Source organism: Peromyscus eremicus, chromosome 1, assembly GCF_949786415.1.
Source record: "Peromyscus eremicus chromosome 1, PerEre_H2_v1, whole genome shotgun sequence".
Taxonomy (NCBI): Eukaryota; Metazoa; Chordata; class Mammalia; order Rodentia; family Cricetidae; genus Peromyscus; species Peromyscus eremicus.
The window spans coordinates 133,934,952-133,948,584 of NC_081416.1; the positions used below are offsets into that span (position 1 = coordinate 133,934,952).

Sequence of the window (13,633 nt, forward strand, 5' to 3'; positions counted from 1 at the left end):
TCCCGAATCTAAGGGCCTCTGAGCAGAATGTGCTGCAGCAGAGATGGGCCCTGTGCTTCAGCAACCCGCCTCCACCTCACCTTCTGTCAGTGTTATTGGTTCTGAAATCTGAACGTTTTCTTTTTAGGGAATGTCACTATTTCGTAGTAACTTCGGATGGCGACATATTTTTCTTCTGTCTTTCAGGAACACTTTGGTGTGTCTTCTAGGCAAGTGTTTCTCAACTTTTGGGTTGCGACCCCAGATATTTTACATTATGATTCATAACAGTAGCAAAATTACAGTTATGAAGTAGCCATGGCGTAATTTTATGGTTGGGGGTCACCACAACGTGAGGAACTGTATGTACTAAAGGGTCACAGCGTTAGGAAGGTTGAGAACCACTGTTCTAGGCGGTGCTGGGTAGTGGGAGGGGGCAGGCCTGTTCTGTGCTGTGTGGTACTGGAGCTCACACCTCAGGTTATTCTCAAGAACCAACTCTCTCATTCTCTGTACCCTAACAAGATGCTTCCTAGCCCGGGCTCCATAAACGGTCATGTGGCCCTTGAATGGAAAGGATTTCTTTAGGGAACTCTACTGGAATGCAGGTTTCACGCCTCAAAACTTCTCAGAGCCTCAGAGTCCTGATGTGTACTGGAGGGCTCTCACAGTGCTAACTCCATTGGTCTGAGGCTGGAATAGTGTTCCCGGGTGCACTGGACTTTAGTCTGGGTTGGGGTTTCTGTGAACAGGGAATACCTAAGTTATGACTAGTCCTGAGTCACCTGCAGCTTTTCCTTAATCCTTAGACCCTCCCCCTCATGTCTCAGGCCAACAAAACAAATCTTCCAAGTGTTTCCTGGCCTCCTTGGCCAGGATCCTCCCCAGAAGCACAGGGCTGCCACCGAGGGTCCCCATCCAAGGCTCTTTCTTCTCCTGTGCACTTCTCCTGCAACCTGTAGGGAAGTGGCTTAGACAGTGTCACACGCCCCCGCGTGTGACATGTACTCTTTAGAGGTACCCTTTGGAGGTCTCCAGGCTCTCGTGGGAAATTCAGTAAGTGTTATGATCCAGGCCATGGACCCCCTCAGCCCTGGACTGCACCATGATGCTCCCAACTGCCACACCTGCTCATCCTGATGCCACTGCCCTACCTGGGCCCTGTCCCCACCCAGTCCTGATGGATGCTTCCACTGCCTCTGACATCCTGCACAGGACAGAACTACACATTAACATGAAAGCCTACTGGGATCCCCCAGATTCCAGCCACACCCTCTGAGAAGTGAGGTGACCTTGAGGGAATCGGGTCTAGTCCCCCTGCTTGGTTACTAAGGTGAATGATGGCTCTTGGTTCCTTGAGTCAAAGTGAGGCTGCCACTTAAGCTGCTACAAAGGGCGAGGGGATACAGAGGACAGTGAGGTACGGAGGGCGGAGGGATACAGAGGGCGGCGGGGTACGGAGGGGGCGGGGTACGGAGGGCAGCGGAGTATGGAGGGCGGTGGGGTACGGAGGGCTGCAGGATACGGAGGGAGGTGGGGTACAGAGGGCGGCAGGGTACGGAGGGCGGCGGGATACAGAGAGCTGTAGAGTACAAAGGGTTTTTGGGTACAGAGGGTAGGGCAAGTTGGTCAGTCCCCTGTGTGCAGCTTTTGGACTGAGGAAGTGAAGGAGATGCTAAGCCAGTGATGTGGAATTGTTTCTCTGAGGCCGGTGGCAGGCAGAGAGCCCTGAGGGCTTCGGTGCCACACCTGGGCTTATTTGAAAAGGATGAAAACACTTCTCAATTGTGAAGGCAACGCTTTGATTTAAAAATCATAAAACGCATTAGCTGACAGCTGAGCTCCGTTTAAAAAAAAAAAGGAAGGCGGTCAGGAAACAGAATTTACATGCAGGACATGAAGAAAGATTATAGACAGAACTAACCACCTCTTTCCTGAAGAAACACATCATTTTTTTTTTTAATCTCCTTGTATATTTTGGAGTTTCTATGAGAGGCTTATTGTTTCAATAACATAAGTTCCAGGATTTATCCGTGTTGATACAAGTGACTTGGCTTGCTCATTTTAAGTGCTATGTAGCATTCCATTCTTTAGAGCAGCAGAAGCCCCAGCTTACCCTGGCCAATGAGCTCCTGGGCTCCTGGTTTGCTGCAGCATGAGACGCTGATCTGAACATTTTAGTGTATTTTCTTGAGTACCCACGCTGGAATTTTCTAAGGGAATCGAAGGTGCAGTTGCCAGGCTGTGCTACCATTTAATTTGTTCAAGACCTTGATCTTCAACTCCAAACTTAATCTGTACTGTTTAGCCAAGCAAAATCTAGACAGAGCATCCATGTCCCACTTGGCCACCTGGAGGCTTTTCCTGCAGAAGGCTGGCTATGGAAGGCTGAGCCTCCCGGACTAGAGGCGGCTGGCCTTCGTTCACTGATTCAGGTCCACTGGCTGGTTAACGGCTTGAGGGGTGGGGTAGGGCTTAAGACCAAGGGAGAAGCTGCCTAGCAGGAAGAGCTGACCAGCCAAGTCAAAGGCCAAAAGTGCCTTTTACAACAGTGGACCAGGAACGACGACCCTCGGAAGGGCACCAAGTCCCCAAGGACAAAGGAGGCCCAAGCATCCACGAAAACAGAGGAAACCACACTTTGTACTCGTGGAACTCGTTCCTCAGTATCCCCTCACAGATTAACTTCCTTAAAAGTCCTACATAGTAGTGGGCATGCTGGCTCACCCCTGTAATCCAAGCACTGGGGAGACTGAGGCAGGAGGATTGCTTTGAGTTCAAGACCAGCCTGGACTACACCATGAAACAAAGAACAGTCTTAAGAGCCATCCTTCATTTTCCCTTCAGGGCTCTCACTCTTGGCCTGAGGACTGTCATAAACAGGCCAGGACACATGAGCACTGAGCCTTTAACTAGGTCGGGTTCTGGCAGGGAGGGTCTGGGGAGTTCAGATTTGGAGGTTGGGGAGGGAGTACAGGGGATGGAACCCAGGGTCTCTCACATGCAATTCACGTACTCTGCTACTGGACCACACTGCCAGCCCATGCAAGAGGTTATCATAAATTGTCATGGGATGAGGTCACATATATATTATTACATATATATGTATATTATATATTACATATAATATATATATTACATCCTGGCCACAGCCTCCCCCCACACCCTTCCCTCCTAGTACCTCTCCCCCCTCCATTTGTCCCCCTCCCACCCCGCAATCCCCTCCTCTTCTGTCCCTATCGAGGAAACGGCAGATCTCCCATGAGTATCAATAAAACATGGCATATCAAGTTGCAATAAGACTAAGAACCTCCTTGCGTATTAAGTCTGGGCAAGGCGACCCAGTATGAGAGCATCCTCTTCTTAAGTGTGAAGTAAAATTGAGTGTGTAGGAGTGGGGGGTGAGAGAAGGAGGGAGAGAGAAGGCGGGAGAGAGGGAGGGCAAGGAAGTGGGAAAAGGAAGAGGAAAGAGAAAGGTGCTCATTTTTAATGTTGACCACACTCAAAGTGCTTCCTCCCTCTGCTGAGTTTACCCACACCCAGACTCGCCCGCTTCACTGGGCTAAGCACCAGGCAGAGAGCAATCAAGAGACGTGGAATTCCAGAACAGCACAGCCTGCTTCCTGTCAGCGCTTATCAGTTAGCATGAGCAGCTGTCTTCTGGGGAGGAGGACCTTGCGGCTCCATGTGGGTGCAGCCACACAGCTAGTGGCGTGTGAATGTCGCGTTCCTGCCAAGGGTGGTGGTAGATTTGTGAATGTTAATTTACAAGACACCGTGGGTGTGCAGGCTCTGGAGGAAGGATGCTGACTCTCACATGCCTGGGAAGACAGGGAGATGTACTGTCCCCCACCCACCAAGAACCCCTGGGGGTGGATCTTCTCTATTCTTGAAACTGGGAAAAGCCTTAAATTTTTTTTAAAAGTTTCCCATTTTCTGTGTGTGTTTTCGGGTTCCCGGGACATCAGACACTGGGAAATACTTGGCTCTGGATGCATGCTCAGCTGTTTATGTGCAGGGAGACCACAGCCTGGCCAGCTCCTGAGTGATGACCCAGTGTCCTGCTGGAACAAAAACCTTCCCCAGGGCACTCAGCTGGCTCACACTGCTGCCCTGGTTTCTATCTCAACACTGACCAGGGCGCTGGCTGGCACTGTTCAGAAAGAGCTCCTGCAGGGAAGCACCCTTCTGATCACACTCTCTCCTTCCTGTCCCTCACCCTCTGCAGAGGAAGTGTCTAAGAAGGAACAGAGGATCAACACCACCCCACCACCCGTGGACTCAACAAGCATTCAGGAGCCTCTGCCTCCTAGCTTGGGCTCTACCTGAGGTCAGCTGAGTAAAAAAGGACCAATCCAGGCCACCGAGTGCGGGAAGAGTGTAGGCCTGTTTGAATGAGCATTCATGACATGAGCATGGCCATGTCAAGGACACCAGTGCCTCTGATTCATGGGAACCGCAAGGCCTTTCCCTGGTCCAAGTATGGATGTTGATGATGGGTGACCTTTGGCTAAAAACAGTAGCACAAATAATACAGAGATTCCTAGTCCCAGATGACTTTGTGGACACACCCTCAGAGGCTGCTCCTCTGCAGAGACCACCTACTGAGATCAGCTGACCAGACTCCTTGTCCATACTGTATATAATAAACACAGATTAGCTGACCAGCCTCCTTGTCCATACTGTATATAATAAACACAGGTCAGCTGACCAGATACACAGAGTATCCAGGCTGCTTGCTGGTTTGTCTCCATCTGAGGGCATGGCCCACTGGATCCCAGTTTTACAGTTACTTTTATCTGGTTTTCTTAATCTCCAGTCAGTCCCAGTCAGGTTTCCAGTACCCAGTTGCATGGGCCATGGTAGCCTGGATCCAAAGGGCCCCTTCTTGCAGCCTAGGGACACCCACTCCTGGGCTAGTGTTCAGTCATCTTGGACAGAAGACAAGTCAGCCTAACAGACACGGTAGGTGGCTTTTACAGAAGAGGACTTCCACACAGCCTGCTCCGAGGTCACGGAAACCCAGGCCCAGCTCAGGACTCACTCGGGGTCACTCTCCCTCTTCTAGAAGCCTCACTGCTCCCCCTTCCTCTGGTGTACTCCACACCCTGAGGGTGAGGCCCACACTGCGGGCATCCTAGATTCCCCCAAGTCTCCTCAGTAAATCTATGAATCTGTGAACAGAACAAAGCAGGGGGCAAGGGAGCCGCACAGGAACCCTTACATGGTGTCCTGTGGTGTAGACAAAGGATGTCATGGCTCACAGCCGCGAGGACACTGCCCAAAGGTATCTGTGCAACATTCTGAGTGAGAGACAACAGGCACGGGACACAGAGACAGGACATGTGGGGTCACCTCCTAAGAAGGGAGCTTGATGCAGAAGAGAGTATATATACACACAACACAAACACAACACATACACACACAGAACACACACACATACACACACACACACACACACACACACACACACACACACACACCTGGAAGGCAACAGTCCACTGGAGCAACACTCAAACAGAACAGAGACCCATATCCCTCTACCCCGCTGTCCATCTGCCCTTGGGTCTCAAGCAAAGTTCACTCACCTTCTGGGACCCGGATGTGGAGCTCTTGAGGGAGCCGCGCTTGAAGGAGCTGCTCATTTTCCTCAGGGACCCCATGGGTTCTTCTGCCTTCCCTTTGAGGCCCAGCCTGCTGCAGGGGAGTCCCTGGTGGGCTGAGGCAAGAGACACACAGCTCTTTTTACCAGGCTGGGCACTGGGGCTCAGAGTGTGGGGGAGACTGGTGGCTGGGCCAGCCCAGGAGGAGCTGGGCTGTTTCCCACCTGCCTGCTGGACTCCCACCCAGTGCTCAGAGACTAGATGGCTTCTGTAACATCTGTAATCAGCTTTAATCCTCCACCACCCCCACCCTGGCTTGGTTTTTACGTGGCAGATTTAGCAAATGGCGATTGAAAGTAAAATCTACTTTGAGAACGTGGTGTCTGCAAAGAGGTGGTGGGGGCACACACGACAAAGATTTTGGGATCCAGAGTGGTGATCGGTGAGCCAGCATCGGTGCCCTACGCCCCTTGTTGGACTGTGTCTCAGTCAGTGTTTCCATTGCAGGGAAAACATGTGACCGAAAGCAAGATGGGGAGGAAAGGGTCTATTTCAGCTTCTAACTCTCAGGTCACAGTCCATCACAGAGGGAAGTCAGGGCAGGTACTCAAGGCAGGAACCTGGAGGCAGGGACTGAAGCAGAAGCCATTGGAGGGGTGCTGCTTACTGGCTTGGTTGCTCATGGCTTGCTCATTCTGCTTTCTTATACACTCCAGGACCACCTGCCCAAGTGTGGCACCACAAACCCTACTGTGGGCTGGACTGCCCACATCAATCATTAATCAAGGAAATGCCCTACAGATTTGCTTACAGGAAATCTGATGGAGGCATTTTCTCAATTGAGGTTCCTCTTCCCAAATAACACTTGTGTCAAGTTGAACCAGACTGTGGCCAGGTTCCCAGGGAGTCCATGTACCAGTAGGGTGAGTGTCTCGGCCCAGAGAGGGTGGGTGGAAACTCCCTCCTAGACACCATTAAGGTGCACTTCTCCAACTAACTGGGTAACAAAGCAGTGTCCCTTGTGTGTGTCCTGTGTCCAATCTCAAGTCCATTCCACATGTTCTACAAGGGCCATCACATTTCAGGGGTGTGGCCTTCCCTTCTAAAAGATAGGACAGGACAGGACACAGATCTGCTGTGCTGCTGTGTGGGATAGGGGATGAGTGGTGGCACACAGCAAATCCAGAAGTGCCCCCCAGGTCTATTCTAGCCCACCCATGTGTCATCCTTTTGGGGAAGCCTCTCAAGATGGCTTCATTGGGTGTATGTGTCAGCTAATGTACAGAGGAAAAAAACAAGGCACAGAGAACATAGACAAGTAGGCTCACTAGCATAGGCAAGAAGAAAAAGAGGAGGAAGAGGAGGAGGAGGAGGAAGAGAAGGAGGAGGAGGAGGAGGAGGAGGAGGAGGAGGAGGAGGAGGAAGAAGAAGAAGAAGAAGAAGAAGAAGAAGAAGAAGAAGAAGAAGAAGAAGAAGAAGAAGATCAGCACACAGAGTAGTAGACAGATAAGGCTGAAGGTAAGTAAAATCTACCCTGCTAGGCCATGCAGCCCAAGATCCAATCCTCTCCTCCTTGGGTGTGGCTTCTTGTCCCAGGAGGACTGCTTGGCTGTGGAGGTCCAGAAGCTAGACCTGTGGAGTGGAGGTTCAGAAGGTAGGTTCATGCCCTTTGGGAGTCTGGCTTAGAATACTGGGGAGCTGGCCTCCCTAGCACATCCCTACCAGGCAATGCTGCTTGTCCACTCCCCAACCTGCTCCGCTCTCCGCGCCCTTCAATCATTCAGTCAATGCAGTTGACTTCTACCACAGCCATTTCAGCAGGAGCTTGGGACACAGTGGTGATGACCAGGTGACAGTTGTTGTTCTCCTGGAGCTGATCCTTCCTGGTAAGGGGGTGTTTTAGTTGGGGTTTCTATTGCTGCAATCAAACACTATGACCAAAAAGCAAGTTGGGGAGGAAAGGGTTTATTTGGCTTACACTTCCACATTGCTGTTCCTCATCAAAGGAAGTCAAGACAGGAACTCAAACAGGGCAGGATCCTGGCAGCAGAAGCTGATGCAAACAGAGGCGGCCATGGAGGGGTTCTACTTACTGGTTTGCTCCCTGTGGCTGGCTCAGCCTACTTTCTTATAGCAACCAGGACCACCAGCTCAGGGATGGCACCCCACACACACAATGGGCTGGACCTCCCTCATCAATCACTAATTAAGAAAATGCCCTACAGTCAGATCTTATGGAGGCATTTTCTCAGTTGAGGTTCTCTCCTTTCAGATAACTCTAGTTTGTGTCAAATTGACCTAAAGCTAGCCAGCACCAGGGGAAACCAGACCCACCACTGTTAAGCAATAAAACACAGCATGGTGGAGGCTGGTGGGGGATGGGGAGAGAAAGAGAGAGCAGTGATTGATTGGGTGGAGGTGCTTAAGTTTAGAGAGGAAAGTCTCAGAAGACCTTCAAACATCTGGGCAGAGGGTGGGTGCAGGATCACGCCTTGACTAGAGGGTGTGCCTGACACATTCCAGAAAGAGCTGGAAGAGCGGGTAGATGGGAAGGAGTGATGTAGGGGAGAATGGAAGAGCTTAATTGTGCCCCTAAGCACTGAAGACTGAGATTTTATTCATTCTGGGTTACAGTCTAAAGGGCGGTAGTTTCTGGATTGGACTAGATGGGAGTCAAGTCAGAGGAATGACAGCCTCTGGGACAGAGTGGTGGCTGCAGCCTCGTAAGGTGCTGGCCTGACTTCAGGGAGAGTCTGAAAGTAAAGCCAAGAGGACGTGCTGAAGGGTTGGGTGTCCAGTCTAAGCAGACGATAAATGACAGGAAACTGCAAGGCACTGGACCCGAGCTGCTGGAAGGATGGGGTCTTTCCAATGAGGTGCAGACTAGCGGGATACAGTGGCGCCGGCCTGCAATCCCAGCACCAAGGATGCTGAGGCAGGGGGCATGTTCTGAGTTCAGGAGTTGAAGTCCAGCTCAGAGAACAGAGAGACCCTGCCTGTCTCAAAATGAAATAGAAAAAGAAGGAGGAGGAGGAGGAGGAGGAGGAGGAGGAGGAGGAGGAGGAGGAGGAGGAGAAAAGAAGAAGAAGAAGAAGAAGAAGAAGAAGAAGAAGAAGAAGAAGAAGAAGAAGAAGAAGAAGAAGAAGAAGAAGAAGAAGAAGAAGAAGGTGGCGGCGGCTGTGTGGAGTGGAGAGCAGGTGTGGGCTGTGACCCGACCTCCATGTTGCTGAAACTAGTTGGGTGTTTTCAGTCCCAACTTTTTGTGGCCTCCCAAAAGAATTAAACTATGCTCATGCCTCATCAGCATTCGGCCCTAGCTTTCTTCCTGGTCCCTGCCAAACCATCAGTGCTCCGAATGGTCCAGCTTCTTACATCCCAATCTGTGATTGCTATTCCTGTGAAGGCTCTCTGCAAGCCTCAGGCTCTCCTCACGTCTAACTTCAAATCTAAGCGGTGTCTCTCTGGCCTTCAGCCGTTATAATTCCCAGAGACATCTGCAGCCCCAAGCCCTGCTCTGGGTTTTGCCCCTTGCACTGTCTGCTGTACTGATTCCCCACATGTACAGCTCAGAGCGAGGCCAATCCTTGCTATTCCCTGGTCTATTGCCCACAGCTGGTCTGCTTCCAGGCTCCTCCCCTCAGTGGTGGGTACCCCATGAGGAAAGGATAAAGTCAGAGGCCTAGGAGACTTTAAGATAGTCATGTGCCCTGGGTCCCTTACCTTTACCCTATCCTGGTCACCTCCAAACTGTCACCCAAATCTCTCAAAGGTCAACCTATGCTGTACTTACTAAAAGGAATACCATTTCAAACCTGCAGGTGTACACGCACGCTTCTTATTCAAAGCCCTTGGCCCTTAGGCTAGCCCACCCCTCAGCACCCCAGGGTACTGCCCCTGCCTTCCTCTTCCTGTGGCACTGCTCTGGACCTTGCTCCCTGACCTTCCTCTGAGCTGCTTGGGGCCTCACTGTCTCTCAGCAATACCTAGATACTGCTCATGGCCTGTGGGTGTAAAGTTACACAGTGAATATCCCCTTCTCTCTCTTCCCTCTCTCCCTCTCCCTCTCTCTCTCTCTCTCTCTCTCTGGAGCTCTTGGGGGCCTTCCCTGGGTCTGTTGGGCTTATGTCTTAATTCTATCATTTCTTTAATTTTTAGAGGGAGGTGGGGGGAGGGGTATGGATACCTTTTGGGCTTATTTGATGGATGGTGCTGGCACAATCCTAGCATAAAAACCTGACCAGGAGAGGGCACCTTTGGCCAATTTGCTGTGAAGCTGTAACAGAAGTAAAATTCATAGCAACTATAGGCACAAACTGGGTCTCACAGAATTCTAAAACATAGGCACCACACGACGAGCAGGCCCTACCTTATTCCCAGAATGCAACCTTCAGTGCAAGAAAATCCATTCATACAGTTGAGCACATTAACAGATTAACAAAGGCATTCTATGATCATCTTTGTGCTACAGAAGCCATATGGCCCATCCCAGGAGGGCTAAAACTGAGAAAAAGAGCAAAAATCTCCATGATTGACAACATATAGCCACCAGTCCATACTGAGTCAGGAACAAATAAAAATGCTCAGCATCCTTAGAATATGGGAAATTCTGTAGCTTGTTAAGTGGAGAAAAACTTGAAGCATTACTACCAAGATCAGAAATAAGTCAAGATGTCCACTTACTCGATTCCTATTCAATATAGTGCTTAGATTCCTAGCCAGATCAGTAAGACAAGAGAAGGAAATAAAAGGGATACAATTAGGAAAGGAAGAATTCAAAGTATTCCTATTTGCAAGTGACATGATTCTATTCAGTGGAGACCCCGAAGATTTCACCAGGAAACTCCTAGAGCTGAGAAATACTTTCAGCAAAGTGGCAGTTTACAAAATCAGTAGCCTCCCTGTATTCCAAAGACAGACTGAGAGAGCAACCAGGGAAGCAATCCCATTCACAATAACCTCAAAGCAAAAGACCCATACAACGAAAACTATGTAACACTGAAGATAGAAACGGAGAAAGACACCGGGAGATGAGGAGCCCTCCCGTGCACATGGATTGGTAGGATTAATATTGTGAAAATGGCCACACTACTGAAGGGTTCAATGCAATACCCACCAAAATTCCAATATAACTCCCTCACAGAAAAAAAAATGTAATCTTAAATTTTATGTGTATGCTTGAAGGATCTTGGATAGACAAAAGAATGCTGAACAATAAGATGTTGCTGGTGTCGGAGGCATCACCGCTCCTGACTTCAAGGTATACTACAGAGCTACAGTGACAGAAACAGCATGGCATTGATGCGAACCCAGACACAGTGACCCAGCAGAAACACCATCCTCTTAACATCTCCAGGACTTTATCACAAAGGCATGATGACCTTTGTCAAATGCTCTGCAGTATCAAGATGATTGTGTGGTTTCTGTCCTTAAATGTGTCCATATAGTGTGTTACATTTATTGATTTATGTATGTTGAGCCAACCATCCTTTCTAGGATGAAGCTCATCTGGTCACAATGAATAAGCTGTTGAGTTGTTGGTCAGAGGTATCCCAGAGACCCCCAAAACAACACAGGCCATTTTCTTGGTAAGACCCTGTCGTTGAAGACACATACACACTTTCATCATAGCGCACGAGGAAATCAGGAAGCCTCCTTTCTGCCATCTAGCTTGTCGTAACACAAGAAGAACTGGGTAAGCTGTTGGGAGACAAAAGTCATAACAGTTTACCCAGCTGTGAACCTTACGGACCACAACAATGACTGGAGTGGCAAGAGATGGCCATAGATACAGTAGTGAAAAAAACGTTTTGGGGGTAACCATCCTGACTATAATTAAGCCTTGCACCACAGGAGGAAATGCATGCTTGGTACTGTAAATCTGGCGTGGAAATCCATGGCTGGGGAGCTCACAGGCCCCAGAGATGAACATACTACTATTGTTTTGCTCAGTGAACATAGTATCAAACCACTTTCTAAATCCCCTCTCTTTACCCATAGATTAGTGCAGCTCTCAGACCTCACCAGAGAAGTTTCTCGGTGCCGGGGATGGCCATGAAGTGGGTGATAGAAACTCACACCTCATCAAAGTGCAGAGAGTCAGTGTCAGTGAAGGGCTCAGCTGCAGATGGAACATCTGTATCACCTCCCCCGCCAGGCTCAGGGACCACTGCAGAAGAGGTCATCGTAAAATTATAAGAAGCCAGAGGTTGGAGGTTGGAGGACTGGAGCAAAACTGTCTTCTGGACATGACAGGGCCACTGCACTCATGAACTCACAAGCCCCAACCACTAACTGGGGAGTTATAGGTAGCTGATGGCTTCTGGAAAGGAGACAACCAGTTTTCTTTAAGTGTGTGGTCCCTAGTGCCAGCCATGCCACGTTAACTGTCCCCCACACCCGTGAGTATGTGAGGGGCACAAACTGGATTTGTTGGGTTATTAAAAACAAAACAAAAGGATACAAAGTTGAGAAAGGGTGAGTAGTGAATGTGAGAGGAATTAAGGGAGGAATGTGGGTGAATATGATTAAAATACATTGCATGGAATTCTCAAAGAATTAAAAATATATATTTTTAAAAGTTGATTCAACATCACTTGACTTTGAAGGATTCTTGTGATATATTGTTATATAGGATAAAGTGCAAAGAGAGGTAGGTTATGTAATACAATGTTGTTTTATAAATGTAGTATGCTTATATCTATCACCTATCAGTCATCTACCTAGTGACTATGTACTATGATACACAATGAGTCTGCCTTAATTCTAGTTCTACCATTTAGCAGTAGATGTGTGTACTGAGTACACATATATGGAAAATGTATGGACAAGTAGTTCTTGCCCCAGGAGCAATCATTTCTGACCTGAGTGTCTGTGTCTTTGCTATTTACGTATGCATCCTACATAACATGCTTTCAGTTTTGTTTTTTAATTTTGGACATGGGCTTGGGTTAATACAGATGTTGAACACCATTGCTCTCCACCTCCTCCCCATCCATATTTCTGCACCTTTCCTGTGGGTGATAGCCTAATTCTCAAGTGGAGTTAATGTATTCATGACTTTGATTTAAAAGTTACTTACATATAACTCATGTAATATTTCTATAATTCTCTTCCAGCCTTTTTTTATGGAACTGGACACTTGCTGCATTTTCTTTTCTTAAATTATATTTTGAGTGTTTTAATTTGTGACATCACTGAGCCCTACATCTAAATCTGCAATGTTACTCTCAATATTGTAAAGTTGGTGACATATGTCCTCCATTTTCTTCAGGGTTACTCGGTATGGTTAATCCAGTGCTTGCTACACAATTGTAGTACTGGGATTTGTCTGACCATCTTTATGGGGTTTCCTGACACCCGGCCCTGGATCCCACAAGTTCTTATTTCTTGATATGCTTGATTATTTGATAGTAGTTTTTTAAACAATAAGATATATTTTTAATTATGTGTAGATATGACTTTTGTGGATATGTGCACGTGAGTCTAGGTGCCCAAAGAGGTCAGAAGAGGGCATTGGATCCCCAGAACTGGAGTTGCAGATGGTTGTGGGCTGACATGTAGGTCCTGGGAACTGCACCTGGGTCCTGGGGAAAAGTTCTCTTAGCCAATGAGCCATCTCTCTGGCCACTGGTAGCAGCTTTTGGTAAAGGAAGTCTAGGGAGTACATTTTCAAGACCCTGAACATCTGAAAGTGTCTCCATTCAACCTTGGTGTCTGATTGCATCTAGTTGGCTGGGGTGTAAAACCTTAGCTGGAAGTTAGTTTCCAGTTTAGCATGAATGAACATTGAGAAGTGCCACCATTCACAACTTTTAGGGGACAGAGTCTTATTATCCAACCCAAGCTGGCCTGGAAGTCATTACGTCGCTCAAGTTGGCTTTGGACTTATGATCCTCTGCCTTGGGCTTCTGAGTGCTGGGATTCCAGGCATATGGCACCATGTTTGGCTGATTCACAATCTTTTGGATATGAATCTCTCTCTCTCTCTCTCTCTCTCTCTCTCTCTCTCTCTCTCTCTCTCTCCAAACTTTGAATACTATGTGGTTTGTCTC

The 13,633-nt window shown here is 48.5% G+C and overlaps 1 protein-coding gene across 2 annotated transcripts in view; it reads right to left on the minus strand.

The window, feature by feature from the left end:
• The window catches only part of Trpm1 (transient receptor potential cation channel subfamily M member 1), a 122,374-nt gene extending 116,732 nt beyond the window's left edge, over positions 1–5,642 (minus strand). For both annotated transcript variants that reach the window (XM_059253324.1, XM_059253323.1), the window contains exon 1: positions 5,568–5,642. In XM_059253324.1, coding sequence (XP_059109307.1) covers positions 5,568–5,642 — 75 coding nt within the window. The remainder of the gene's footprint in view (positions 1–5,567) is intronic.
• Between the last annotated feature and the right edge of the window lie 7,991 nt (positions 5,643–13,633).